The 27223-nt window shown below is 38.9% G+C and overlaps 1 protein-coding gene across 9 annotated transcripts in view; it reads right to left on the bottom strand.

Moving 5' to 3' along the window:
* Positions 1–26961, bottom strand: part of CTNND2 (catenin delta 2) — a 645658-nt gene extending 618697 nt beyond the window's left edge. For 3 of the 9 annotated variants that reach the window (XM_080578780.1, XM_080578782.1, XM_080578774.1), the window contains exon 1: positions 26486–26958. Coding sequence is in view for 4 of the 9 variants with exons in the window: in XM_080578773.1 (XP_080434899.1) it covers positions 24512–24653 (142 nt within the window). In the remaining 5 variants the exon portion in view is untranslated. Of the gene's footprint in view, positions 1–24511; positions 24699–26485 lie in introns of those variants that run through there. The other 6 variants (XM_080578773.1, XM_080578777.1, XM_080578781.1 and 3 more) reach the window with 5 other exon arrangements.
* Between the last annotated feature and the right edge of the window lie 262 nt (positions 26962–27223).

The raw sequence follows: 27223 nt of genomic DNA, 5'->3' as shown, positions 1-27223 counted from the left end.
AAAGCATTTTATGGAAGGAGATGAGCAGATCTATCCATATATCTCAGATCTCCACAAGCATCTTCCTCGCCATCTACCACAGTGAAATATATATATTTTTTTTTTTTTGCAAGGACAGGTAACCTGGGCTTTGGACTTAAGGCGACAGAATTAAAGCAGAACTAAATACTATAGGAGCATCACAGCTTGGCAGATCTCACAGCACTGAAAATAAGATCCTATCTTTCTGCAGTGCTGCAGAATAAGCAATTTATGCATTTTCTTCCATAACTTCATGCTAAAGAGGAGAATTTTCTGCTTTCATGGCAGGAGAGCACACTGTGATTAAACCCCCCAAATGGGGGCAGGAATAGTGAAATGTTAGAAAAGCACTACAGCACTAAAACACAGGCCACACTGGGAAACAAAATCCTCTTCATGAGACTTTCTTGCCATCTATAGTTCAAGTACATGAGATGGATGAACTGGTTTGAATGAATCCTGTTTCATGAGGGAGTAAAAAAAAATAAATAAAAACAAACCTGAAGATTTTCTGCAAAGGTTCTAAAACAAATCACATCTTAAAATATCTGAATATGGTGATTTTTGGTCAATCAGCACAGTGCACTTCAAAGGCACAGCAAAAACGATGAAGCCTCTATACAGTGAGACATCTACTAACAGCTGTAAAAAATCCTGCAGAGTCCTTTTTCTTTTGTACCCTTCCTCCCACTGAGAAGAGGAATATACTGCAAGGCAGCCACGAGATGAGGATATGGCCACAATGTGTCTGGAAACCTTAGAAAGAGACTGGGAAGCTGGGAAAGGAGAGCCTCCCCTAAACCAGCAGTAACAGTGCTGGTGGCCCTGTGTAGAGAGCACAGAGCTAGGGAAACAGGGACAAAAAGGCCACAGGCTTTTTTCTTTTCCTGTGGACCAGCATGAGCAAGTACACCCTCCCTACTTAAAAAAAAAGCAACACCCATTACAATGTTTAAATTAAGCAAATGAGGTTGATTTACAGGTCTAGCTTTTTCCTGACTAAATCCCAAACTGAGTAGGGTTTATCAACAGTGCTACCACTAAAGCAGGCATTCTCTTGGTAGGAGTCAGACAAAACACTTAACACTGATCAGACTACAGAGCACAAAGGTTCCTAAATTTATATTTTACTTTGCTAATTGTCAAGGGGTAATGCCTCCCAAAACAAGCTAAGAAGCCTGACTGCTTTTCTGTGCCAAATTATTCCTAAAAATAATAAATCCTACCACATCACATAACAGCAAACCTAAGCTTCCTAATGCAGAGTGCTGTAATGCTGTCCCAAGTCAGCAGACAGAAAGCTGAATTAATCTCCCTGGTTACACAGAGGCTTGTTAAACGGTGGCAGAGTGAAAACAAAAAGAGCGTGTTATTATCACTCGGTGCTGCCACTGAGAGCCCAGTGGGGAGCCATGGCACCTAGCATGAACCACGCTCACTTTGCAGCTCTGCTGTTGGCAAGACCCTGTGAAGAGCATCAGAAGCAAGCAGTGAAGTTATTCATGAGCTAGATGGATGCCAGAAACACCACATAGAGGGTAAAGGGATGGCAATGGAAATTTGCACCTCTCTGTTCTTCTGACAGGACTGGTAGGTGAAAGAGACAGATCCATTAGTCTCTGTCCCAACATCTGCACTGGTACAGAAGTTTTGGCCAAGCCAGAAAAAGGCTTCTGCTCTCACATCCGCTGTAAAATTGGGCTTGAAAAATAGAGAAAGACCTCTCACTGCCAGAAAAGGAGAGGAAGACCTAAGGACTTTTCCTGCACTTCCACAGATCAATATGTATATCCTCTGTATATGTCTCTCAAACAGAAGCAGCATAAGATTGAAGACAGGCATTTTACGGGAGATGTTCTTACAGCATACACATAATGAAGAGGCTCTCCAGAACAGTGACCTGGACAGATATTAAACTGACAGGTGTTCAGCACGTGTCTGGGAGACAAAGCACTATTAATCTCACAGAAAAATAATGCAGTGTGATAATGTGACATCTGGCCATGCACAATAAAAATACCAAAACATTTATTGTTCCCTATTTGCTAAATAAGCAATGAATCTTAATTATCCACATCAAAACCAGGTTCAAAAAATGACAAAAATATTTGAAACACAAGGGAGACAGTATTTTTTGGTAAGTGAAAAAAGGATGGTACTACTTGTGGACCTGATTCTGTCCATGTTTATCAAGCTTCCCCCCTTGAAGTCAATGGCTATCCATGCACAGATGAAAGCACGTTTCTGTAATCCAGATTCTAAAAGTGAAAACAAAGTTCTAACATCATTTCAAATCATGTTTGAATTTTTGTACTTCTATTCCCTCTCGAGCATTTCTATAATCTTTTTTTTTTTGTGACTTATGTTGCCTATTCTTAATCCATTCAAGTAAGAGGTAGGCTTAGCACATCTTTTTAAAATAAATCATCAGATGTGATGATTTTGCAACAGCACACAGCAATTACTTATGTGCAATTAGGTGTCTTTGGGCACCAAGGACGTAAGCATTAATTATTCTGAACACAGAAACAGTTTTTCGTTAGATGAAGCAGCTAAAAAAATCCTAAAAAAAAAAATGCCTTTCTGAACTTGTCTGAACTCCACTGAAAACCACTGATGTTATATTAATGAATGTTTATTTAGAACTAGAAATTGGATTAAACAACCTTGAACATAATTCAACGATTTTTCATAGTATCTCATATGCTCGTTGCTGAACTGTCACTATTTCTGACTAACTACAAAACAGTTTCATCTTTTCCATAAGTCAAAATTTCACCAGTTTACAAAAAAAATAACCTCAAGGAATAATGTAATAAAATCTTTGTACCTCAGATTAACATTTCATACCCTCACAAGGGTATTTTTGAAAGATACACATTTTATTTGTAAAAAAATTGTTAGAAGTACCATTTCACTCTGAGGTAAAGCTAATCTTATAACACCAGCATTTAATCACTAAGTCCACTAACTCCTCTGTTAATTTTAGCAGATTTACCATAAGGAAGGATGCAGAATGCAAACTGTCAGCAAACTGGACTGAATCTTGTCCTGATTACTTCAGCTTGGGGATGTTTCAAGACCCCTTACATAATGCTATTTATTTCACCTGACATTGCAATTGCTCTTTCAAGCATGATTTGTATAAATCAAGAAAGCATCTTTAGTTCCCCTTTCGTAAAGCCTTATCTTCAACACAGTGGCTTCCCCCTCAGAGTGACAGTTCTAGACCCAGACTGCAATGCAAAGCTGGTCCTTCCACATTTCAGAAGACACAACTTAGCCAAACCATACAGCCCAACAGCAACATAAAACCCACATCTCTCCTGGCACAACACAAGCTGGCTCAAGAAAAGCTACACACTGTTGAAAAGGCTTCACGATTTATCCATTGCTTAAGAGAGAAGCTTTGATGCTTTACCCAAAGACCTCAGAAAATAGTGCAAGCAAGAGGTAACAGAGAGCAAGAATATGACTTCTTGACTAGCAGGTAGCTGCTCAAGGTATACCAGTACCAAACCCTCCAGAAAACAGTGAAAGTTCACAGAATCGCACAATTGTAGGGGTTGGAAGGGACCTCCAGAGATCATCAGGCCCAACCCCCCTGCCAAGGCAGGTTCCCTAGAGCAGCTGGCCCAGGTAGCCATCCAGATGGGTCTTCAATATCTCCAGAGAAGGAGATCCCACAACCTCCCTGGGCAAAGTCACTTCTGGACTCTGAGATTTCACTTTTGCCTGGAGCCAACAGAGAAGAGACTATGACTGTGGTTTCCTTAAGTTCTATGAAAAAATTGCATATATATATATACACACACATATATAATGTAAATACTACAAAAAGATGTCCACAAACAACCTATTTTAAGAGGCCAATAGCTTGCCACTCCAGATAGAGTGGACCATACTAGCAACGCATTAAAAAAAAAAAAATCCTATGAAAAAAGCACCTGAGTAACTGTAATGCAACAGGAGACAATGACATATCTCTCCAGGCAAATGTGGCACACTCATGCATTGGAATGTTATTTACAAAACGGATGAAGAAGTCCAGAGTGAAAAAGTGACTCAGAACCTTATTCTTCTGATAAATAGCTCAATGTACTTTTTAGAACCCCAGAAGCGGCACTGCCTTCAATACAGGCTTCTGATTAGCCACACATTGAAACATGCAGCTATTAAATAACTAGGTATAAAAATAAGCACAAGAATCATCTTCTACTTGCACGTGCATTTCTCTCTCAGTTATGAGATGTGCTATTTCTGAACTCCTAGATCACTCAAGAGATATGACACTGTAACAGGAAAAAAATTTCTAAAGTCTCATTATTATCTGATCCATTTCAATTTACAAGTATAAATGATTAAAAACCACAGAAAATGATATCTTTGGTCATTAAACACTTAGAATAATCACCTTCTTCTAAACCAAATATCATCATGTAACATATAATTTCTGCATCATTTAAAGGTGTTTAGGTTACATTGGTGATTACTCTTCAGAGACAACAGAAATCAGTATTTGCCACCATATTTTGGGAAAACTAGGAATCAAAAGGCTAATGTGCACTGCCTTGGAATGAGCTGGACAGGGGCACTCAAAAGGACCAGATGACTCCTCTATTTAGGAAGAGATAATACTACAAGCTACAAAATTACATTTGAAAGGCTCTCCCTATTACTCGTTTTGGGTACTATAATTTCCCAAGAAACATTTCTAACTATTGAGTTCTTACTAAATTCCAACAACGCTTCCTTTAGCAAAGTATTTACTAAAGTAAATCCCAGTAAGGTATCCTGCCAAAGGAAATGTTTGTGGGAATTTAGTAAAATTGTCTTCACCTTAACTGTTATAAGATACTGTCAACACTGTATACACATTTTATTATTCCATAAACATCTTACTGACATATTACTAATAAAATTATTAGCTCACTTTTGCACAAAATGACATTATACATATGATAAGCAAACTGTTTCACAAAAGCTGAGTATAAATGAGAGTTCACTACTATAATAATAAGTCAGGGTCTGTGATTTGAATTCCAATGTTAATCTAAATGTTGTTTTTAAAGGTTTGTTAAATTCTCATACACACATAAGTGACATTATGATGCAGTTATGTGATGGCAGTATCAGATGTTTAAGTACCTACCTCCCCAGAAAACAAAACAAACAAAAAAAACAAACAAGACTAACTCTTGACAACAACAAAAATCACAACTAGATAAAAACACTGGGAAATGGACTAGTAGGTAGATAAATATATATATATTATTATTATATATTATATATATATATTACATTTTAATCAGCACCAGCAGAAGCAGTTAACAGGATATATGAATTTAACACCAGATTGATATGACAGAGAAATCGCAATAGAGTTTTCACTTTGTATTGCTAATAAATCTCTCTGTGCATCAAAATTGATACAAATTACCCTAAATATAATTCCCTACCCACAGAAAATAAAAATCCATTGGTATAATGTATGAGACACATCAAGGCTTGGAAAGGTGAAGCCTTAAAATCCAAGAATGAAAGTCTAACTTCTAGGTGTCTAACCAGGTTGTTACAAAACCAAAAGCTCACTAGTCCACGACAGCTGGATTTTATACATGCTGTCTGTAGTTTTCACTGCAACTGTAGTAAGTGATGCGTATTTCTTATGAAGTGGATATTGAGAATAAAGAACTTCCTATTCCCCACCACCGCCATAAAACAATGAAAAGCCTCCTTGCTTTCATAACGTTAAGATGTTTAAAATTAGTAGAGTTTAATTAGCACTCCTGAGAAACCTAACTGAAGCATCACAAGAACCAGTTAGATAAGCAGTTATATTTTCAGAAGAGATATGCTTAATCTTAAATTGCAATGCTCTGTATCACCTCACCTTAAGGCTGTTTAAAACATGCATTCTGTACAGTTACCTAAGCCTATACCCTGTTGATTCATGGAAGAGCTTAAGCCTTGTAACACTAGTTGTTTATATTAAGAAACTAAGCAGAATGCATCATTTGATGTATCATGTATTTAGATATTCAGGTTTTGCCAAATACCAAAATACCTACTGAATCTGTACTGATTGTATTAAAAGAAAATACAGAATATACAACAAGTACATTGAAGAACACTGGTGAGCAACTGAGAACAATCAAAATGTTCTCTGCAATGCATCAGTTCAGCAATGAATTCATAGATATAAAGCCACATAATAACTTGAAATCTGATATCCACAATAGTTTACTAGTCTGATTACAGATAGATTTTTAAATACATATATACTTGAAATACATTCAAGAAATACATTAAGACTGCTGTCCTTTAAGAGTTTTATTTCCATGGTGAACTATAACCAGTATGAAAAACTCTAAACTCATTTCTAAATAAATATATATATATATATATTTAATCTTAGCCAACAACTCCAGACCTCATTATTTGCTACAGAATTAAAAAGCCCTCCATCCGAAATCAATTCCCTGCAGGAGCAGGCTGCAGTCAGTTTCCTCCCTAGGAAAAAAAAAAAAAAAAGGATAACAAACTTCATCATCTTGCCCAGGTGTTTTCTAGATCACAAGCCACTACTTTAAGACCCTTCTCAATACACTTGCAGTGTCTCAGCTAATTGCAGTAAAGGGTAAGGATCCTCAAATCAAGTCATTTTCAAGCTATTTTAGAACATTCAACTAATTTACTAATTTTAATCCAATGCATATACAATGGGACAGATTTTTTTTTTTTTTTTTAACTCCCAATCTTCTGTTCTTTCTTCGAAAGATGAAATGATAGCAAATCTGCATTCTTAAGACTTGCTAGCTAACAAGTCTATACTTAAGCCTATACTTAACTGGGACAATCTTTTATTTACCTAGCCTTCTCTCACCATTTTTCCCAGCACTCTATTCAAAATGAAAATCACCAATTATGACTATGTTGACTTTTTTATAGTATGATTTTTTTTTTTTCAGGCAGTTATTTATGCAGTATTCTTGAAGTCCTCTTTAGGTGGTCATGTAATTAATTTATACACAGTATAATTCCTGTAGACTAAACATGAATTTGGATCATAAACATTATAAATGCTGTGTTAATACATATAAATTACCAAATTTGTTAGGAGATTATACAGTTTGGGAAAAATCCCAATGGTTTTTAGTCATGTAAATAGTCCCACTGATGTCAACAGGATTTTGAGAGTAAATATAAACAGGACTTCATTATGTTGACCGGCATGCAAAGATTCCCCATACCTTCAGAATGGAATGGAGAGGAAATACTCCTAGGTCATATACAAAATCCCCAAACTACAATATTTCACAGCAGAAGCTTCCAAATATCTACAACTCCCCTAAAAGCTGGAGAAGAAGGTTCTTAATGTGATGATGACTCAGTCTTTGATATACCATCTTACTTTTAAGTACGTCATTCCTGCCTACAAGCATTTTAAGTCTAGCGACTTTATTTTGAACTACAAATATATGAACATATCCAGATATTTCTGGTATGCATATAAGGAAAGAGACAAAAAAAATAATGCAAATTTAGCCCCTACGAGTATGCAGTGGGAACAGTTACTAGCCCTCTAAAACGCTGTGCTTCTGATGGTTCCTTCTTCACCACTACCTGCAGCTGACTGGCAGTGACATTGTTGATATACAGTTCAGCTGGCAAGGTTTCATCATATTTCATATGTTTAACAGTTATTAAGCAGTGTTTCTTAAAAAAATCTTTTTTTTTCTTTTCTCTTGAAATATGCTTTCATGTCAAGAAATCAATTAGGAATAAGTATTTAATGAAACCGTTCCTTAAGCTTCTACTCCGTCTTTACGATTGAAACCATTATACACATATATATATTTAAACACGTACAATGTTAGAACTTTTTTTTTTTTTTTTTTAACAAACCTAGCAACAAAGCTCACAGTCTAGGACAAGATTACAAGTGAGAAAGAAATTGGTAAATATATAACTTGTAGACATCTAGTCTTGGTCAAAGAAACTGTATCTTAATGTGTGATCTATGTGACATTAGAAACATCGTGCATTCTTCCAGTATGGAGAAGTTATGAACAAAAATTAAATGTTTTAAAAAAAATCCAAAACCAGACCTGTCAGCCATACAGATAGTGCCTACTATAAAAAGAAAACACAAACACTCAAAAATGACTATCATCACATAGTAGAAAGACTTCAGAACCAACATTAAAGGAACAGTCGTTTAAGGCACGAGTTACTGGTATAGCAGGAAGACCGTTCAGAACTGAACTCTGACCTGCAATTGTGCGCTTCTGACATCAGTACCAGAGGACCTAGAAAGTTCTTTAACCGAAAGCAGGTTTGGGGCACCCTCTAGAGGTTTTGCTCCCACAGAGGAACAGTTCAGAAGCAACTGGTAACTTTCATAGAACCTGGGAGTTTAAGATCCAAAACCGCAGCCTTAAATGCAGACTGATAGGAAAAGGTTCGTTCTAGAGTGAAATAGCAATGCACCAGAAGTACAACTCTGTTTTCAATCTGTGTAATCAGATTGCTTGCCCCATTCAATTAGGCCAGGTCTACTGGGTCTATATAATCAAAAACTAGACAAAAACACATTGCAACTGTTACTCTTCTGTTGGAAATCAAGAGGAACCTCTTTTCCATCACATGACAGTTTCTAACACTACAGAATTTAACTTATGTAATGAGAAAAGAAACCAAAGATAGCTAGCAAAATAACAGATCACCCATCTATGCAATGCTCTAAAATAAAATCCCAAACCTTTAGCATCACATAGATTTTGTTGGATTTTTATTTCTTATAAGGTGGAATTTAAATGCTGTGAATGTTCTCTGAATAAAAGCAGTATTAATCATTTAATCTGCTATTCTATTCATCCAGACATTTTGCCCACCCTTTCCTCCCAAACCTTGTCCATACAAAATATGAAGGGAAAGATGACTTTCTACTACAAATCTACTTGATGCTTCCTGACTTTTTGATCAAACTGGTGCTAGGATGAAATTTCCTATAACATATAATGGTGAACGGTCTGTTTAAATCTTGGTGGATCATGCTCTCCGGGTCCAATACAAATGTGCTCAGACAAAGCATTAATTTTCTGTTATCATCATCCTACAAGTCTGGAAATACAGGGTCTTTCAAGTAGTTATACTGCTTTGAGCAACTTCCTCAAAATAAAGAAGAAAACAATAGCTCATTTAAGATGCTTCATTATGAACAACAAAAAAAGGAAAAAACACTTAATCTGAATATTAAAGAGGCATTTCCTACCATCAATGGTATCACAAACATGTAGGTTCCAACTGTGAGGTGTTTATTTTTAGGATAGTTTGAAACTGCAAGCCATTAATGCAAAGCTTTCTAACTCAGATTACTGATGTTTTGCCAAAAATATTTATATTTACTTTTGGTAGGAAAGCAAATCAAAACCACTTGGATTAGAGTGTCCAGAATATCCCAGCAGCAACAGAAAAAAGCAAGTACACAACACACTTCGCCAGTTCCACTTTCGGAGTAATTTGAGACATACGCATCTCTTTATTCAAAGCAGACCGCCCAATCGGTCACAGGTGAAATCAAATGAAGACCAATCACTAATAAAATCACAGAGTATCTGCTTCAGAGAAAACTGTAATAAGATTCTTGAAATGTCTTGATGATGGCTCCTCAGGGATCCAGCTCTACTTATTGTGTATTTTGAATTTCAGGAATTTAGTTCTTAAATGTAGAAGAGCTGGTCTTAGGCAAGGCTGAATGTTGCTTCACAGGCAGCCTTACTGCTGGCATTTGGGCCCTACTATAAACTGTGCAAAGCTTTGAGCTCCTTTACAGACTGTTACATCCAAGTTCTCAGGTAGCATCGGAACACTGCTTTGCTATTTGCCTACCAAGAAATTTCTCCTGCACACAGGACAGCCTACAGTAACCAATGCATATGACATCCTTGGGATGATTAATGCATCCAGTGTTGAATATGAACACATGAACTCAAGTTTACAGAGAAATGAGAATTGCCTACTGTGTCAAAAGCAAGCATCTGATGGAACACATCAGGCCCATACTTGACCAACTTTCCCTAGTCCCAAACAGCTTCTATTCCCAGTTTAAAGTTTTGTTCCTCATTTGAAATCAAGTAACAGTTAAATAGATGTTGCAGCCCACTAATACCTGAATTTCTCTTTGGCAGATACCAAAACAAAAGTTAAAGAACAGTTGAGAATTATCTAAAATTGCAGCAGAACTGGGCACAGCTCTCCAGATATGACCTCATCAGTACTGAGCAGAGGGAAGAACCACTTCCCTCCACCTCCCAGTGATGCTTTTCCTAACACAGCCCAGGAGACTGTTGGTCGTCTTTGCCATAAGAGCACACTGCTGGCTCACATTCAACTTCTTATCTGATAGGACCTCTGGGTCCCTGTCTACAAAGCTGCTTTCCAGCCAGCTGGCACCCAGCATGTACAAGGCTCAAGATGTTACTTCTACCCACGTGCAGAGCTTGACATTCTGCCTCTGTTAGAACTTCATGAGGTTCCTGTCAGCCCATTTCTCCATCTTGTCAACACCTCTCTGAATAGCTGCACAATTATCTGGTGTATAAACCAGTCCTCAGAGTTTTGAATCATCTGGGAACTTGCTGACAGTGTATCTGTGTCCCACAACCCAGATCATTAACCACAGTGTTAGACAATACAAAACCCAGTATTTTGGATTACCATTACCCTTTGAGCCCAGTGATTCAGCCAGTTTTCAGTCCATATTACTATCAATTTATCAAACCAGTACTTCAAAAGCTTGTCTACCACAATGATATGTGATGCCGTCAAAAGCCTTACTAAAGTTGAGATAAGTAACAGTCAACGCTCTCCACTTGTCTACCACAGTCATCTCATTGTAGAAGGCTGTAAGTCTGGTCAACCATGTTATCTCTTTCACAAATTAATGCTGATTACTTACAATCACTTTCTTTGCCCTTCATGTATTTGGAAATGATTTACAGGAGGATTTGCTCCATTACCTTCCTGTGGTCTGAAGTGAGGCTGACTGGCCTGTAGTTCTCCACATCTTCCTTCTTGCCCTTCTTGATGACAGGAGTGACATTTGTTTTCCCCAAGTCCTCAGGGACTTCCCTGATCATCATGACCTTTCAAAGATAATTAGAGACTTTAAATCTCCTAAAACTAGTACTAAAGTAGAAATTTTAATGTAGGATTTGCATAGATAACATGATGAAGTACATTACCTGAATGTCTTTTTGCAAATGGACATACTGAAAAGCACTGACACATTGGAAAGCGTCCAACAGAGGGCCACCAAGATGATGAAGGGACTGGAGCACCTCTCCTACGAGGAGATGTTGAAAGAGCTAGGACTGCAGCCTGGAGAAGAGGAGGCTCAGGACGGCTTAACATAAACATTTGAAGGGAGGGTGTAAAGAGGACAGAGCCAAGTTGTGCCCAGTGCCAGGACAAAAGCCAATGGGCACACACTGGCACACAGGAAGTTCCCTCTGAACATCAGGAAGTACTTCTGTCCTGTGTGGGTGACTGAGCACTGGCCCTGGTTGCCCAAAGAGGTTATGGAATCTCCCTCTGTAGACAACTCAAAAAGCTGTCTCAACACGGCCCTGGGCAACCTGTTCTAGGTCTCCCTGCTTGAGGAGAGGGTTTGGACCAGATGACCTCCAGAGGTCCGTTCCAACCTAAACCATTCTTCAACCGTGATTCTGTGACTCCTCCACTCCTCAACAGAGAAATACACTGTTGCCTACAAGCTGATTCTGAAGCCAGCTCTTTATTAGCATTTGGTCTGTTACAGTGCAAGAACAGATCCAAGTCCATGCTGTAATACATGAAAAAGCACTACTGGAACGTCCCCGAGATAGCTTTATAGTCCAGAGCAATAATGTGATACCACAAAATATCAAGTTACCATACGTGTGATAAGTGAACTCTGGTTCTCCAGCACTTAGAGCAGCCTAAGCCCTAACTCAGCTAAAAGCAGGATACAAAATAAGTGAGCTAGTAACTGAAAATAAAAGTATTGAATCATGGAGCAAAATACATGAGAACAGGAGATGGAGTGATGTCAGGGAAGGGTGCACAACTGTGGAACAGTCTACCAGAAGAAAAAAGGGAAAAAGAAAAAAAAGAATCAAAGTCTATCCATCCTCTGAGCACAGAAAATAATTAGTGGATAGAATGGATAAAGGAGATAACACACTCTGCAATATCCGCATCCATCAGTAAGCAAACTTATCACCTGGAAACTATGATTTTTAAACTGAAATTTCTCTTCAGATTATATCTTCAGGCAATACCATCACCATTCTTACTATATTTACCCTTCTGTGACGTAAGTGGCTTGTTATCTACACATCTTGTGAATTGTGATCTGACAACCTAGAGGAACAACGAATAGAAAAAAAATGCTTTGAGCAACATCCAGAATATAAATGCATACAAGCATAATCACCTTAGGAAGATGTATTTAGAAGAGTGACATTTAGAAACATTAGAGGACAGACGTTCTAGAACTCAGATCACATTCCAACAGACCTTACAATAAAGGCTGACAACAAGTATATCAATGTATCCTAGTTGTGAAAGTTAAATTTGTCCAGATAGAAATGTTTTGCTCAGCAAGACTTTTTTTTTTTGCAAAATAGCACCAGCTACAAAGCCAGAACTCTTCCCCCCCCCCCCCCCCCCCATGGATTTCGTAAGTTTGATGAGTTTGGTTTTTCAAAAATGAATACCGCATCAAATAGATTTTTGATTATGTATTATGTTACTAAGTTATTCCAGAACAATATAGTCCACCAGCCATATCAAAAGCATCATTATACAATCCTGGCAAAGTCAAATCTAGACTTGTTGAGATATTTTACTTAATTTTAAACACATTAAATGATAAAGTCAACTGCTACCTAATACACAAACCACATTTTATTGTCTTGTAGTAACATTCTGACACTGATTAAAAAAAGTTGTCCTATCTTGTTGGAGAAACAGTTATTTTGAGTAACCATGCTAGCCTTGAAATATATTCTTTCTTCCTCCCCCAAAATCTTTCCAGTTTACTTCTGTATGTTATTGTTGCAGGGGAAAAAAAGGGTTCTCATACCACAGGCATATACCTCAGATCCTTACTGAAGCTGGTATTAGCTTAAATTTCTTGTTCTGGGTGACATACCCTAATGGAGGGGAAAAAATAAGTCACTGGTTACATTCCGATCCACTGAGTTTGGTCAAAATGCCTAGGCTGCTCTACCATATTGGTGTGTATGTGGTTTTAACCTTACAGTCACACACACACGCAAAAATAAAAAATCTAAGAACAGACCAGTTCCAGGAAATCTTAAAACCTTGGAGGTATTTAAGGGGGAAAAAAAAAAAAAGAGAGAGAGAGAAAGAATAGCATTTAATGTTTTGTTAGAGCGAAAGCAAAAAAAGCTGAGAGATTGTCCAAATATCCTAAGGTCTACCTATACCAAGTATTTTGCTGAAGGAATATTTAATTACTTCAACATCAGCTTGACCTCCATTTGATGAAAACAACCTAAGGATATAGGAAACTCAAACATTTGTCCCTAATCTTTCTGATGTAGTCTGCTTGCTTTTTGCTTGAAACAAAAAAGGAAATAAGGATTGGAAGGAAATTACTACTGGTACCAAGGCAAGGCTTAAACCAGAAGCTGTCTTTCCAATTCTCTCTCAACACATGATGAAACAATAGCAGCAGACCCTTGCTCACAAGCGAGTTTAATGCCACTCCTTGTACACTCCACATTAATACAACATTACAGTTACAGACCAGCATGAGAGTATTCGCCAATGCTTTATATAGCTTCATTATTGTTGCAAAAGAAAGTTCTAATTTAGAAAGTTCTCATTTAGTTTTTTAAACTTCTCATGAAAGAACATCAGTACAGTTTACATTCTTCCTCTTTTCCTCAGCCCCCCCCCCCCCCCCCCCCCTTATTTATTTTGGGAGGAGGGGGGAAGCTGAGTAATGATATTTTCTGTTTTGGTAAAAAGCCTCCTGGATATGATAAAACGTTACTTATCTGTGAAAATTTCACATGAAGTCAATCAAAAGTTAGTTTTATGCCATCCATGCACTGTTAGCAGTATATCAAGAGACAAGTCTTTGCCTGAGCAAAGCTAAAAGAGATGCATGTTCTGGGAGACAGAGTACTTAAGCAACCAGGATTCTGTTTTCATGCTTGTACCTGACCTGTTTTCAACCTCTTTATACATGTTTTCCCTTCAGCAGTTGTGTTAGCTAGGTTTTTTGAACTCTTCAACACAAGGACCATCTGTAAAAATGTTTAGGACAGCACCAGTTCAACAGGGTTGTGATCTAAATTAAGTTGTCAAAACACTGCTGTAGTACAAAACAAAAAGCCACTACTATGTTTGATTGCTTAGATGATTGATAAATTAGCACTGCAGTCTGTTACTCCATCTGCATTCTTGCATATGGTCCTTCATATATGGAACCATTAACGAATTTACTGCATATGATTTTCCAAACACATGGTTGGACTGAGTGGGTTATGTGCCACTGTACCTACAAAGATACTGCTGAAACTTCTTTCTGACTTGTTTGTTATGGACTGTAAAAAGTCAGGGATTAACTCAGAGTTGTTGAGCTCATTCAATTGTTGAGCTCACTCAAGGTGAGAAATGCTGGGATACTCATGAGTTTCAACAACTGTTTATTTCAGGTCCAGTTTCATAACAAAATTAGTTTACTGAAATCCAGTAGTAATAAGTAAATACACTTCAACTCAAACTTTGGTTTCACATCTGTAGAATGGTTAAGAAAAAAAAGTTTGAAACGAGAATTGTAAACAGGATGATTGAAGGAGTTTTCTAGGACTTCTACCACAAGCTAGTCTACATATAAAGTTAGGGGCTTCAGCCCCCTTAGCAACACCTTTTGCACCATAAAATAATTTCAGCTGTAAACCTTACTTCTACCAAGTAGTATGATGAACTATTAATACATAACACACATTTGTTAAACAATGGTAGTGCTCACATCCTGTCAGAGAGCAGGAGTGATCCCAGATGCCTGAAATGCAAAAAAATGCAACAAGAGTTCACAAGGCAACAAGATCTTCCATAATATTTTATTTAAGCCATTAATGACTCTTTCAAGACAACGAACCAAAAAGTCTTTTCAAAAAAAGAGGAAATCTGAAATAAAAAGAATTACAGAAAAAGAATTAAAGAAATAACAAGTTGAGAGAGTCAGTACTGCTTTATACATTTGTTATGTTTTGGTTAATATTTGAATGTCTTGTTTAAGCAGTATTAAAAATCCTATTTAAAAAAATACGTTCAAACTTCAGAAGTTTTAAATGTAGAAATACTCAGACCTTAAATTACAAGCCCCTTATTGTTATTCTCCTCTACAAGTATATGAAAAAAGAGATGAAGATTAAAACATCAGAAACTTTGTGTAATGTCCTATAAATGCATTCAGCAGGGTAAGCCACATTTTGAAGAGGCTCTATAAAGTGATTCATGTGCAAAGAAGAAAAGGCTTTGTGCTGGCCTTTCTTTCTCTGACTGTTCTTGTGTAATGCAGATGTATAGCTGTGCTTCAGAAATATACTTTATATCTAGAACCTGGTATTGTGAAATAAATCACAAGTCCCTAACCCTTTCACATAAGTTGCTGTAAATTGCACATTGAAGGGAATAGAACACAAAACTAGAATTATTTTAGCCATCCTCAAACTCCATTGAAGTAGTTGAGGATTTATTGCACTGATATTACCTCCTTCAGCTGATCCAAAACCAAAAATAAGTCTCAGCTCACACTATTCCAACAGGTAAGATTCTTGATGTATTATACAGGCATCTGAGATGCTGTAGCTTCCACTGCTGCTGAGGTTGATTTCCCTTCTGAATCAAAACAGCCACTGAAAGCCCATACTACAGTTCCACGTCGACATTTCTGCCTTTACATACATTCCACCACCTTGAAATATGACTATTCTTTTGCCTGTCTCTTATACTACCTACTTAATTTAGTTGTATCACAATATTGAATAAGATTTTAGCCTTGTTCAGTTGTTTCACTGTAAGAAAACTAATATTTTTGCTTTAAAAAGAAAGAAAAATAAAGAACATCTATATGAAAAACAAAAGTTAGTTTAATTCTCAGACAGCAATCACACAAATGTGTACAGTTCTCTCTCAGAGAAAATGAAGACAGCTACTGTGTCTTATTAAAAGCTTGCTTATAACCTCTTCTTGCTACTTACTAGACTTGATTGAGTGCAAGTTGATAAAATTTATGAAGACTTCTGGAAAGTACAATTCAGAAAAACAAAAGAAACAAGACCTACAATTTTAGTGGCATTACACAGGTACTATGATTTCTAGAAAGTAAGATCCAGCTTAAACATTTTTATAGTTTTAGATCTTGCTCTGGGAAATTCACACAACATGATGTGAAAAGGGTAACAAAGACAACCAAATTTAAAATAACTACAAAAACACAGAAGCAGAGTTGTTTTTAAAAACATCACTCAATTCAGACTCAGAAAAATTATATAGGCGTTCTATGCAGATGAACAGGTCTTACCAGCCTGAGTTTCAGATGGCTACCACACTTCCTAGTGATAAGAAGGGAAATTTACAGAGTTCAATTTTCTCTCTCATCTTTTTATTTGAAAGCTTTATTCAAGTAACAATATTCCACATTTATAAGTGCATTCAACAGACATACAGAAAAATCAATATTTCTGAATGTATTCTCAATATCCAAAGCTTGCACTCCTATCTTCACATGAACAGAAAAAAGCTGAACCTGAAGTCCCATAGCTTATTCCAGATCTGAAGACTAAACCACATCATTAAAGTGTGAAACTCATTAATCCTATTTTCAACGCAAACACTGACACAAGTTCTTTGTAGGGTGACAACATCCTAACCTGTATTAACAAGTTTACCAGAACATGGTTTTGGTGGATAGGCAGGCAAGTATGAAAGAAGAGTAGAACCCAAAAGAACAAACTAAAATCACCTTGAATGTGCATAGGGGAAGAAACAGAGTACATACATCTCCATAGAAACAGTTCAAGAGACTATAGTAAGGATTCACCTGTATCCTTACAGTCCACAGTGTAGGACTAATGCATTTCAGAAAGGGGATCAACAGGTATGTAGAACAGTTAGTCAACGATCTGCACTTTTAACTCTGTAACCTCAAGAGCAATCACTACTCCTTTCCATTCTCCCTCTTACTTCAGTTTTAAGTACAGCTTCACTTTTCTACTAGTACCATTCTTTATGGTCAACTCAGCCTTTTCACACCAGCCACTCATTCTCATTTGTTAACCAGAGGTATGACTATTGCAATGACAAATTAGACACTTAAATAAAACCAGGTGAAAAAAGCAAATGGTTTTCAGCTACCTGTCAATATCTGGTAGTAATTAAACCCAAAGTAGAACCAAAAGACCATATTTAAATAAAGATTTATTTGAATAGTATTTGAAAAATATGGGTATTTAAACGTTATTAATAAATGTAATTATCCCCTACAAGAACACATTTCCATATATTTAGTTACTTGTTTTAAAGGTCTTTGTCTAGAAAGTAATACAATTTATTGACAAGCACTCTATAGCATCAGGTAAACAAGCCTTGCACTTCCAGAACCTGACTGTTCCAGAGGTGGGGAAAAATATCTCTGTAAAGCACATTAGCTAAACAAGCTACCAATGATTTTTTTCTTCTTTCTTTCTCCTTCCCACACCTCCATCATCATCCCCCACCTAGAACTCTTATACATTGGTCAAAGTTGGAAAAGGATCATTTGACCCAGTATGGCAAGATTTATAAATAATAAACTATAAGAAAAATTATGAACTAGTACTGAGATTACTCATTCTGCCTGTTTTATGATGCCACTGCAAATACCTGTGATTTTCTTTAAATCAAAGAAAAACCCCCACATCATCACAAACATGAGATTACAGAGTTATGGAGGAGTCAAGCTGGTGAAAAAATTAAAGAAGAAAAATTATTTCTGACAGAGCTTCATCTTGTAAAGCATAGATCTCCCATTGAATCTGTTGAATTTCTGTTACCTAATTCAGTAAGAATATTATTGTTTTTTTCTTGGGGGAGAACCACGAAGTTGTACAGCTTTGGAGCTTAGTACACATGATATGTAATAAAGATGCAAAAGGAATTTCAATATTTGACAGAGGTGCAGCTAGTTCCATACTTGCTTATAGCATATAAATAGTGTCAATGCACACATATCTTAAACATGTTTGAACTGTTTTGGTTTGGAGTATCTGCACAAATGTCCTGTTAGAACTTGTATACTTTTGCAAATAAAGCACTCCAGAAAACATATTTCTAAAAACGTTTACTAGAAATCATCAGATTGGCTGAACTATCTATGTTAAAGGATTGAATCAGCATCTTTCTACTTCACTGACAGTACAGCAAGCATGACTTTCAGCCTCTCTCCCTGTCCCCACCTTCCTTCCCCCACCATTATTTTTTGTGCGTGTGACACAGGGAAAAATGCAAAAGCCATTTATATTGCAGAGATTCTTTGGCTCCTTGACAAACATCACTGCTCCCAGTCTGCTCTGTCAGTAGATCTCCACCAATCTGTCATTCGGGGACCTGAAATATTGTCATCAGCACTGATCAAAAGCCAAGCAGCTCCCTGCTGGATATTTTTAGAGGGGAGACCATGCTGAGAGAGCCTCAAAGAGCAATCCATCAACCATGCCAGCCTGAAGACTCGAGTGGGCAGAGCAACGCTGTAGAGGAAACCCCTGCTCCTCATAGGCCAGCTGAGACAAGGTTCTGGTTTAAGTGCACTTCTGCTGAGAGAGCAACCAGGGTCTGCCTTTGGCCATAAGACCCTATAAAGGGACCTCCACCGTGATACTATACAGCACCTACAAAAATATAGGTAGTTCTACACACACAAAAAGGAAAATCAGGTTCTCTGAGGTGACTTTGCCCAGTACGTTTTCCAATAATACCAGCAGATTCAGGAGGTCAGAGATGCCAGATCTCAAATATACAACGTACCAAAGTTCTGACAGAAGATCAAGATTATCTGGCATTTAGCTAGTATTTAGTGACAGATATACTATATTCCTCAAACATTGATGTTGCACTTATCCAAAAGTAAAAAAAAAAATAATAAAATCTTACTCTGGAAATCAAGCTAAATTGCCTTACTTAACTGTGCAAAGCTTTAGCCATTCAAAACTAAAACAAAGGCATAAAACATGATCAGAGTATAGAAATTTGTTTTTACCACTCTAAGTCTTCTCAGTTTAAAGCTTTTTATACTAATTCAAATGAACTAGAAAAAATATTTATTATTTACCTAAAATTTATGTCTCTTCAAATTGTCTGGGGAAAAAAAATACGGTGAACTTATACACACACCGTACCTCCTGGACAGAGGCAGAAAAGTAAGAATTTAATCCTATCAACTTCTAATTAAAAGTTATTTACAGAGAGGGAGCATTTAGGACAACTGATCAAAACTCAGTCTCAGAAAGGCAAAGAAGAGATGTAAATGTTGTTTTACATCATATTCCCACATTCCATCCACAGAATGTAGCTGCTGCACAGATCTAGGCAGGTCTGAAGTGACAGAGAATATAAGGAAGCACTTGTTTCTTTTTGAAATGAGGAGTATTATCCATCCTCTGATAGCTCATTATAACAGTCAGCACTGAGAATTAAGTGTGTAGTATCCCAGAGGAAGCACATAGGAGCTAACGAACTTCCCTAATTTGACCAGAAATGCATGCTTCAGTATTTGTTTTTACTGCACGAAATGTAATGGCACATTTTAAACACTTATTTACCTCAGTGTGTTAAACAGTTGCTTTATAGAATAATGCACTAAACTTCTTGAATACATGATGGCCTCTGTTCAATGCTGCCATTTATATGAAAGATTTCTTTGTATCATGAGTGCTTCTAATGCCAGTTTTTAAAAATCTGCAGTTCTAAACTTACTCTTCAATTAGACATGCATGTTTCTAATTATGTTCAACCTGTCCATCCTTCTTTGAAATGATAGTGTCAGAGTCCACCAAGACCCTTGAGGCTTTGTGCAATAGTGTACTTGTTCTTGCCAAGCTTGTCAGACTTTCAACCAAAAATACATACTTCTGATCCCATAGAAATCTTTAGGGGACCATTGTATTTATGCAGGTAAAAAAAGAGGAAATGACACTACATATCTAAAAAGCATTCAATTATAGCATGCTATATGTCATTAGTAAAATAAAAGCATGTGTACTAGTCAATCCTTAATGAGGTGTGCGCCATTTTACAAATGCTGTTTTTCTCAGAGCGAACAAAACTTTACCTTAAAAAAAGAAGGAAAAAAAATCAGACATAGCAGAGAAGCACTTGGGAATTAATTTGGTGATCCCTAAGCAGAGCTTCCAACACTGTTACTCTAAATCCTTCTGTTGAGCTTAAATGCCATAGACCTTATTTAATGACATAAATAAAGAAACCAAACGTCAAGCATCTTTAGTTGTTTCTTCATAATGATCATTCTGAGAATGCATTTGGCCTTCTATATTATTGACACTGACAAAGAAGTTTTTCCATGCACTGCCAGATAACATACTTAAGCATTGCAGTAGAAATCCACATATACAGCCACATGCTGTAACTCAAGCTTCAGAAATATTTGCAGTAATAATGGCAAGAATAATGATTCATCAACTACTGTCAACTTGCTTCACTACTGCACAAGCTTTTTTCCCCTCTTTTTTTTTTTTTTTTTTTTTAAATATCCGAAGCTTGTTCATTCTATTTACAACTTTTGCAAGCATAGTTGGTCAGACAAGATTAGACACTGAACTGAAGGTCAGGTTACCCTGAACAGTTACTTCATCAGAAATATTCAGACAATTTAACAAAATGATAAATCATATTTGATTTTTTAAAAACGCTCATAGAATGATAGACTTTGATTTGTAAGAACGCACCAGATGATCAATTTTGTGGACCCATTCTAGCATCTACACTGTTTAGGAGTCCAAGTCCCATACCGCAAGAGACTTCAGCTTCCAGACCATGCAATCTCCCTCTCCAAGCCATGTACCAAGCCATTCTGAAATAAGATGATGCCATTAGGCATGTTCAAAAGCTGCAGTGAAGTTTAGCTGTTGTAAGAAATGTGAGACAGAGATGATTTCAAAAATGCCTTCAGGTATCTGCTTATTTAAAAAGCTCAATTTCTCTGAAAATTCTGGCATAAGGACAGCAACAAGGCTTGCCCAGGCAGGCTTTCCCTGTCTGTATTTCTCTAACCTTGAGCCATTTACACTGCTGAAACATTTAAGCTGTTGTTTCTGTAGATAACTGTTCTCTGACCCAGCCTTCTGGGTCAGTCTTTTTTTCAGACATCTCCATATTCAATGTCATGCCATTTTTCATCCCCCCCCCAAAAAAAAGAAAAAAAAAGCTTTTGCCCTTCCCCATGCCAAACAGGTAAGGTAGCAGTCAACCTCTTAGGAAAAAAGATGATTATATTTTTAAACGTGCAAGTTTGACTTTGATGACAAGCTACTTTTTGAGAAAGTACATGTTCATGAATGAAGAAATCTGAATACTGCCCAGCCAGGTACAACATTAGGAGAAGCTACCAGAATGCCAGGCCTTGCTATGATTCTATGATTGTGCACATCATTTTCAGAGACCAGCACTCATTGGTATGAGCCAGACTCTTCATTCAGATAAATATAAAATTATTTAAGTATATATTAAAAAAAACCAACACCACCAACAAAAAGTCTGCCAGCAAACCAGTAACATGCACATTCCCAAGTTTCAGTATTTTGTTGGAAAAATATAAACAAAAATTGTAAGGTTCACGTGTTCCATATTCAATACACAGTACAGTGTTTCACAGATATCCATCTTCAAATATTGTGGAAGTAGTACTCTATAGGGAAACAGGATTTAAAAGATAATACATTCCTCAAAATGTAGCGTCTAGAGCCTCAAGCCACCCCCGAGAATCTTGCCAATCTTCCTAACTGCTTGCTGGTTTTAATGTGAGATATATGCCCTTCCAAGACACAGATTACAAATTTAAGTAATCCTAGTGGTGCTAAAAGGTAAAACAATTCTCCACCGCTACACTGAAACTTATTTCCAATTATTTCCCCAAACATTTTAGTAATTTAAAAGAAAGTAACCTGAGATAAACGAATATGTAAAAGTTAAGTCTCATCCAGCATGTTTAAAAGTATTAAGAAGCTCATCAAAATTCCTGGTTTTGCTACATGCCTAATTTCACTTGGTTCCCTTCAAAAATTCAGCCTTATAGGGATATTCTGGTGTTGCTCAATTGAACAATACTTGACTGTGTTAGGACAGAAGAACGTACCTATGGCTGAAAAGGGAATCTGTATATACTAAGCAGACAAAAGTAAGTTTTATTGCCAGTTTCTAAAAGAAGTTTTCTTGACAAAAAGCACTGTATTGTGAAAATTTTGGTAGATGAAGTCAACGGCAAACTTGGTAAGAAAAAGGGGGTGGGGACAGAAAAAAATTGCAAAATCTTCCCCATTTGATTAAAAGCCCCTTTGGCTCTCAGATGTTTTAAATTTATGTTACTACTTTATGTGGACTCTGCATATTTCTGGCTCCCCAAAAATGAATGAAAACAGGTGAAAAATAATAGTTTGTTATACTGTGAAACTGTAATGGTGAAAGCAATAAAACAAGCAAATGTTACATTAAACATTGTTATTATATAGAGACATTTTAAGAAGGTCACCGCCTTCTTGGTAGGTTTGAGAAATATAAAGTTTTAAAATTTTATTAGAAGCCTCCCCCCCCCCCCCCCAAGAAAAAACTTCAACAAAACAGGGAGTGACTAAAAGGACAAGATAATACATACTCTTCTGCACTCTATGTCTCCTGAAGTTACTGCTTATTACTATAATTGAATTTTGTAAAGCAGAACAGGCAGATTAAGAGCCAGTAGGATGCACTAGAAGTTTTCATGCCAAGAACAATTTAAACAAATATTAAAATACTTGCTGTCATAGATAATGTTTCCCTGTTTCCTAGTTTTACACTAAACAAGGAACTCATACAAGAAAAAAGAAAATCTATTAACATAGCTATCATTTTCTATGTAAACAGATATCACATTTCCTTTATATTTATAATGTCCACAATACTGTCAGAGAATCTGGTCAGGCAATCTGCTCTTACAACTCATTCACAACACCGAGTCATCACATCCCAAAGAAACAGAAGAAATTATTTCAGTGTCACCCTCCATTCAGGCCTCTTTCCAAGTAAGCCTAACTACAGAAGTGCCACAAACCAAAGGATTGCATGGTTTGCAATACACAAGCAGAGGATTGCATAGTTGTCCTACACAGAGAACTTGTATTGACATGAGATACACTAAGCTCAACATTTTACCATCATATTCCCCCTTAAAAAAAAGGAAGAAAAACAATGTTTTTGCAGGCATATTGACTTGTCAGGGAAGTCAACCTCTCACAGAAGCAAAAGCATTTTAGTGCTATTTGAGAGTTATTCTGTCACTTAAAAAAATAAACACATTATATTTAAAAATCCTGTCTCTGTTACAATTTATTACTTAATGCTGTGCATAATTACACTACTAAATTTAATATTGTGCAGTTAAATAATCAACCAAAACTCATCCTGCAATAAGATCTTACTGAGACCTTCAAAAATGAGAGAAGCAATCCATTTCATTTTTGTCAAAGTAAGCTGTAACCGGAAATAGCAAACTTCATGACTTACAAGTGTGATCAATAAGAATCAAAACTACAGGTTCTTATTTAAGTAAAGAGTGCCATAATAAATGTGTTTTCCTTATCTTGCTGACAGTCTTGAAAACAGTTGCTTCTAGGAATTGTTGAAACGTACGTCTGAAATCCTAACAAAGATATGCTGGAATTTCCACAAGTGATAGGCTCTAAAAATCGTATCACAGTGAACCATGAAATAGAAAATGTATCTGAAATTTAGTGCAAAATTTAACACTCATGAGTTCTGCTGATTTTGTTATCTGCTCCATTTACATGCCGATCTACAGCCCTACTTAAAAGCATATTTCTTAAAACCCTTAAAATAAGCTGTTCCATTACTTCCTTTGTAGCATAAGTTGATTTTTACACATCTTGAGAAACAAACACATTACACCAAATCACAGCCACTAAATTGATACCATCCATCAGCAAAGGTAAATTATGCAAATAAGAATTATGCAAACACTTTTTTTTTTAGTTGATACTATTTCTATTTTGTGCAGCTGTCTGTCAGAGTTCATTATGTGAGAACAAAATTATTTTAGGAGCATCACTTAAAAAAAAAAAAACACAACACACAACAGAAGTCAAAAGCTAGTGCCACTGATGAGCTATTTATCACTGTTTAACACGAGCTAATGTACCTGACAAACAGAACTCAAGCACGGTAGCTGGAGTTCCCTCCCAAACGCATCTTTCTTGCAGTCCACAAAGAGTCATGCAACCGGCATTCAGAAATACTTTGCTTCTTACTGGCAGCTTTGAGAGGTATTTCCTTTGGTGCATATACACAGCACAGTTCACTACTCTTCCTCCTCCCCCCCTCCCCAAAGCTTCTCTTATATAACAGGCTGCAAAAACCATCTCTGAACAGCACGATCGGGATGCGATCAATCACAGAATGCACGAGCCCTGCTTATTTATCACACCCTTCCTTGGTGGTTTGGTTTTAGGGTCAGGGTTGCGCCCATGTAAGCTGTGCAAAGTGGTTCACAGAAGCCCTGGGGCCGTTGGGGTCTGAGGCCCACAGGTAGAGCATGCATCAGCTTTCCCTGCAGCCCTGCACTTTGCTCCCTCGCGCCACGTCATTTCTACGCTGACCAACTAACTGAGCTGCTTGGAAAACATCAGGCTGGCCTATGGGAGTTAGATAACTTTATCAGCTCATTTTTCAAGACAGGATGAACACATCCTTAAAGACAGGATGACACAGATATTCTTCCTTCTCCTGGTTTGGCAAAAGCCCACAACAGACTTACATAAACTCCACACGATCCCAGGTAGTCCTCCCAATACCTTGAGGTACAGCGGTACGTCTCCACACAGAGCTACAAACTACAGTTCGGGAGGGTTCAGTATTTTCACTTTACATGCAGACTACCTACATACAGACTGTGAAAAAGCCTGCAACGTGAAGTTTTTACTTTAATCGTGTTACTACCAGTAGGTATTACTGGGCATACATGGCTTTAGGTGCACGAATATCAGCCACTGCAGCCAATAAAGTTAATGGCTGTTTAATGAAGGGCCTCTGCATTTCTACATATTTTTCTAGAAGTGTCAGCTATTCCCCTATAATGCTTAATTGTGTCACCCTGAATCAGAACAAAGCACACGCTACCACTTAAACTGTGAGAAAGAAAATGTCTGAGCACAACAAGACGCTGTATTCCCATCTTTCACGTATCCATGCCTCGAGTCCCTCCAGGGGAAATTTAACATGGTTTCTAAAATGATTTCTCCTCGGGGTTTTTCCATTTTTATTTTTTTTTTATCCGAGATGCCGGGCCAGATGAATTTGTGTACGACACGCACTGCCTGCGCCGCTGCTGCACCTCCTCTGTGGTGACTTGATTCAGCTGAAGCCACACTTCACCCGATCGATGCGAGCACATTACACACCAGAATAAGAGTAAGGTGAGGGTAAAGAAAAGCAAAGCGCCTTTCCTTTCAGCCATTAAATATAGATCAACGGAGCATCGCGCTGCACAGCGCGGCTCCCTTCCCCACCCCCCCTGCCCGCTCCTCGAGCGCAGGATTTCGGGCACGCCGGCTTCAAAGGCGAACCCCCCCCCCCCCCTTCCATCATCCCCACCACTGCTCAGGCAACACACGGCCGCCCAGACGGACAGACACACGGACACCCGCAGCCGCCCCAGGCCCATCGCGGTGGCACCTCCCGAGCGGGCTCCGCGCAGGGCCGGGCGCTGCCCCCGCCCGCGGGTCCCCGGGAGCCTTCCTCCTCCTCCTCCTCCTCCTCCTCCTCCTCCTGCTGCTGCTGCTTCTGCTGCTCTCCCCCAGCCCCGGCCCCTGACTCCGCTGCCGTAACGAGTGCATTAGTGCAGGGCGTCGGGAGACACGGTGCCGCGGATGCCCTACATAAGCGACGGGCAACGTATGAAGAAAGGGAGGGAAGGACTGGGAGGAACGAGGGGGAAATAAGGCACTTTGTCACCTCTCCGCTGAAGGCACAAACGCAGCCCAGCCCAGCCCGGCTGCCTCACGGAGGGGAGCAGCGCAAGAGCCCGCACCGAGAAGAAATAACCGCGCAGAGGGAGGAAGGAGAAGGGGGGGGGGGGGGGGAGAGCTGGCACCATTACGGTGCCTGCCGTACTCACCGATCGGCGCCGCTTCCCCCTGCTTCCTCCCGAGCAGCCTCCAAAACCCAACAGCAAATCCTCAGTCCAAGGATAGAAAAAGAAGGGGGGGGGGGGGGGGGGGGGCGAGCGACGGCCCCGGTCTTCACCGCAAGGTCCTGACCTTGCCCAGCTGCAGCACCTTCGGCTTCATCCCCCCCCTCCCCGGTGCGCCCCCGTGAGCGCGCCCAGCCGGCTCCGGGGGGCTCCGCCGCAGGACAGCGGCGGGGCTCGGCCCCCACCGCCCCGCGGGGCGAGGCGCAGGACTGCTGCTGCTGCTCCCGGTGCTGCTGCTGCTGCTCTTGGTGCTGCTGGGGCTGCGGAGGGCTGCGCGGCGGCGCCGTAGCGCAGCGCGCCTGGCGGGCGCACCGGCCGCGGGCTGTGGCCGAAGGAGAGCCGGGCTCCGCCGCAGCATCTGCCGCTGCTGCCGCCGCCGCTCGCTCCCGCCCTCGCCCCTCCCTCCCGCCCCCCTTCCCCGCTCCCCTCCCCGGCAGCAGGAGCGCGGCCGAGCGGGCGGGGCCGCGCCCGGGCCCCCCCGGTACTGTCGGAGCCGGGCAAGGGGCGCGGAGATGGGGTGGGGGAGACGGGGTGAGGCCCCAAGCCGGCCGGGTGGGGTGGCTAAAACTTGAGGCCCGCCAGCACAAAGGGTAAAAGCGGCGAGGAGGCAGGATTTTTTTTACGCCCCAGCTCGTTTCTCCCTCAGTTTGCTCTCTGCATCCG

This window comes from Anser brachyrhynchus (assembly GCF_964034855.1).
Source record: "Anser brachyrhynchus genome assembly, chromosome: 2".
NCBI lineage: Eukaryota > Metazoa > Chordata > Aves > Anseriformes > Anatidae > Anser > Anser brachyrhynchus.
The sequence above is the reverse complement of the archived record's forward strand: the minus strand, read 5'-3'. Positions and strand labels throughout refer to the sequence as shown.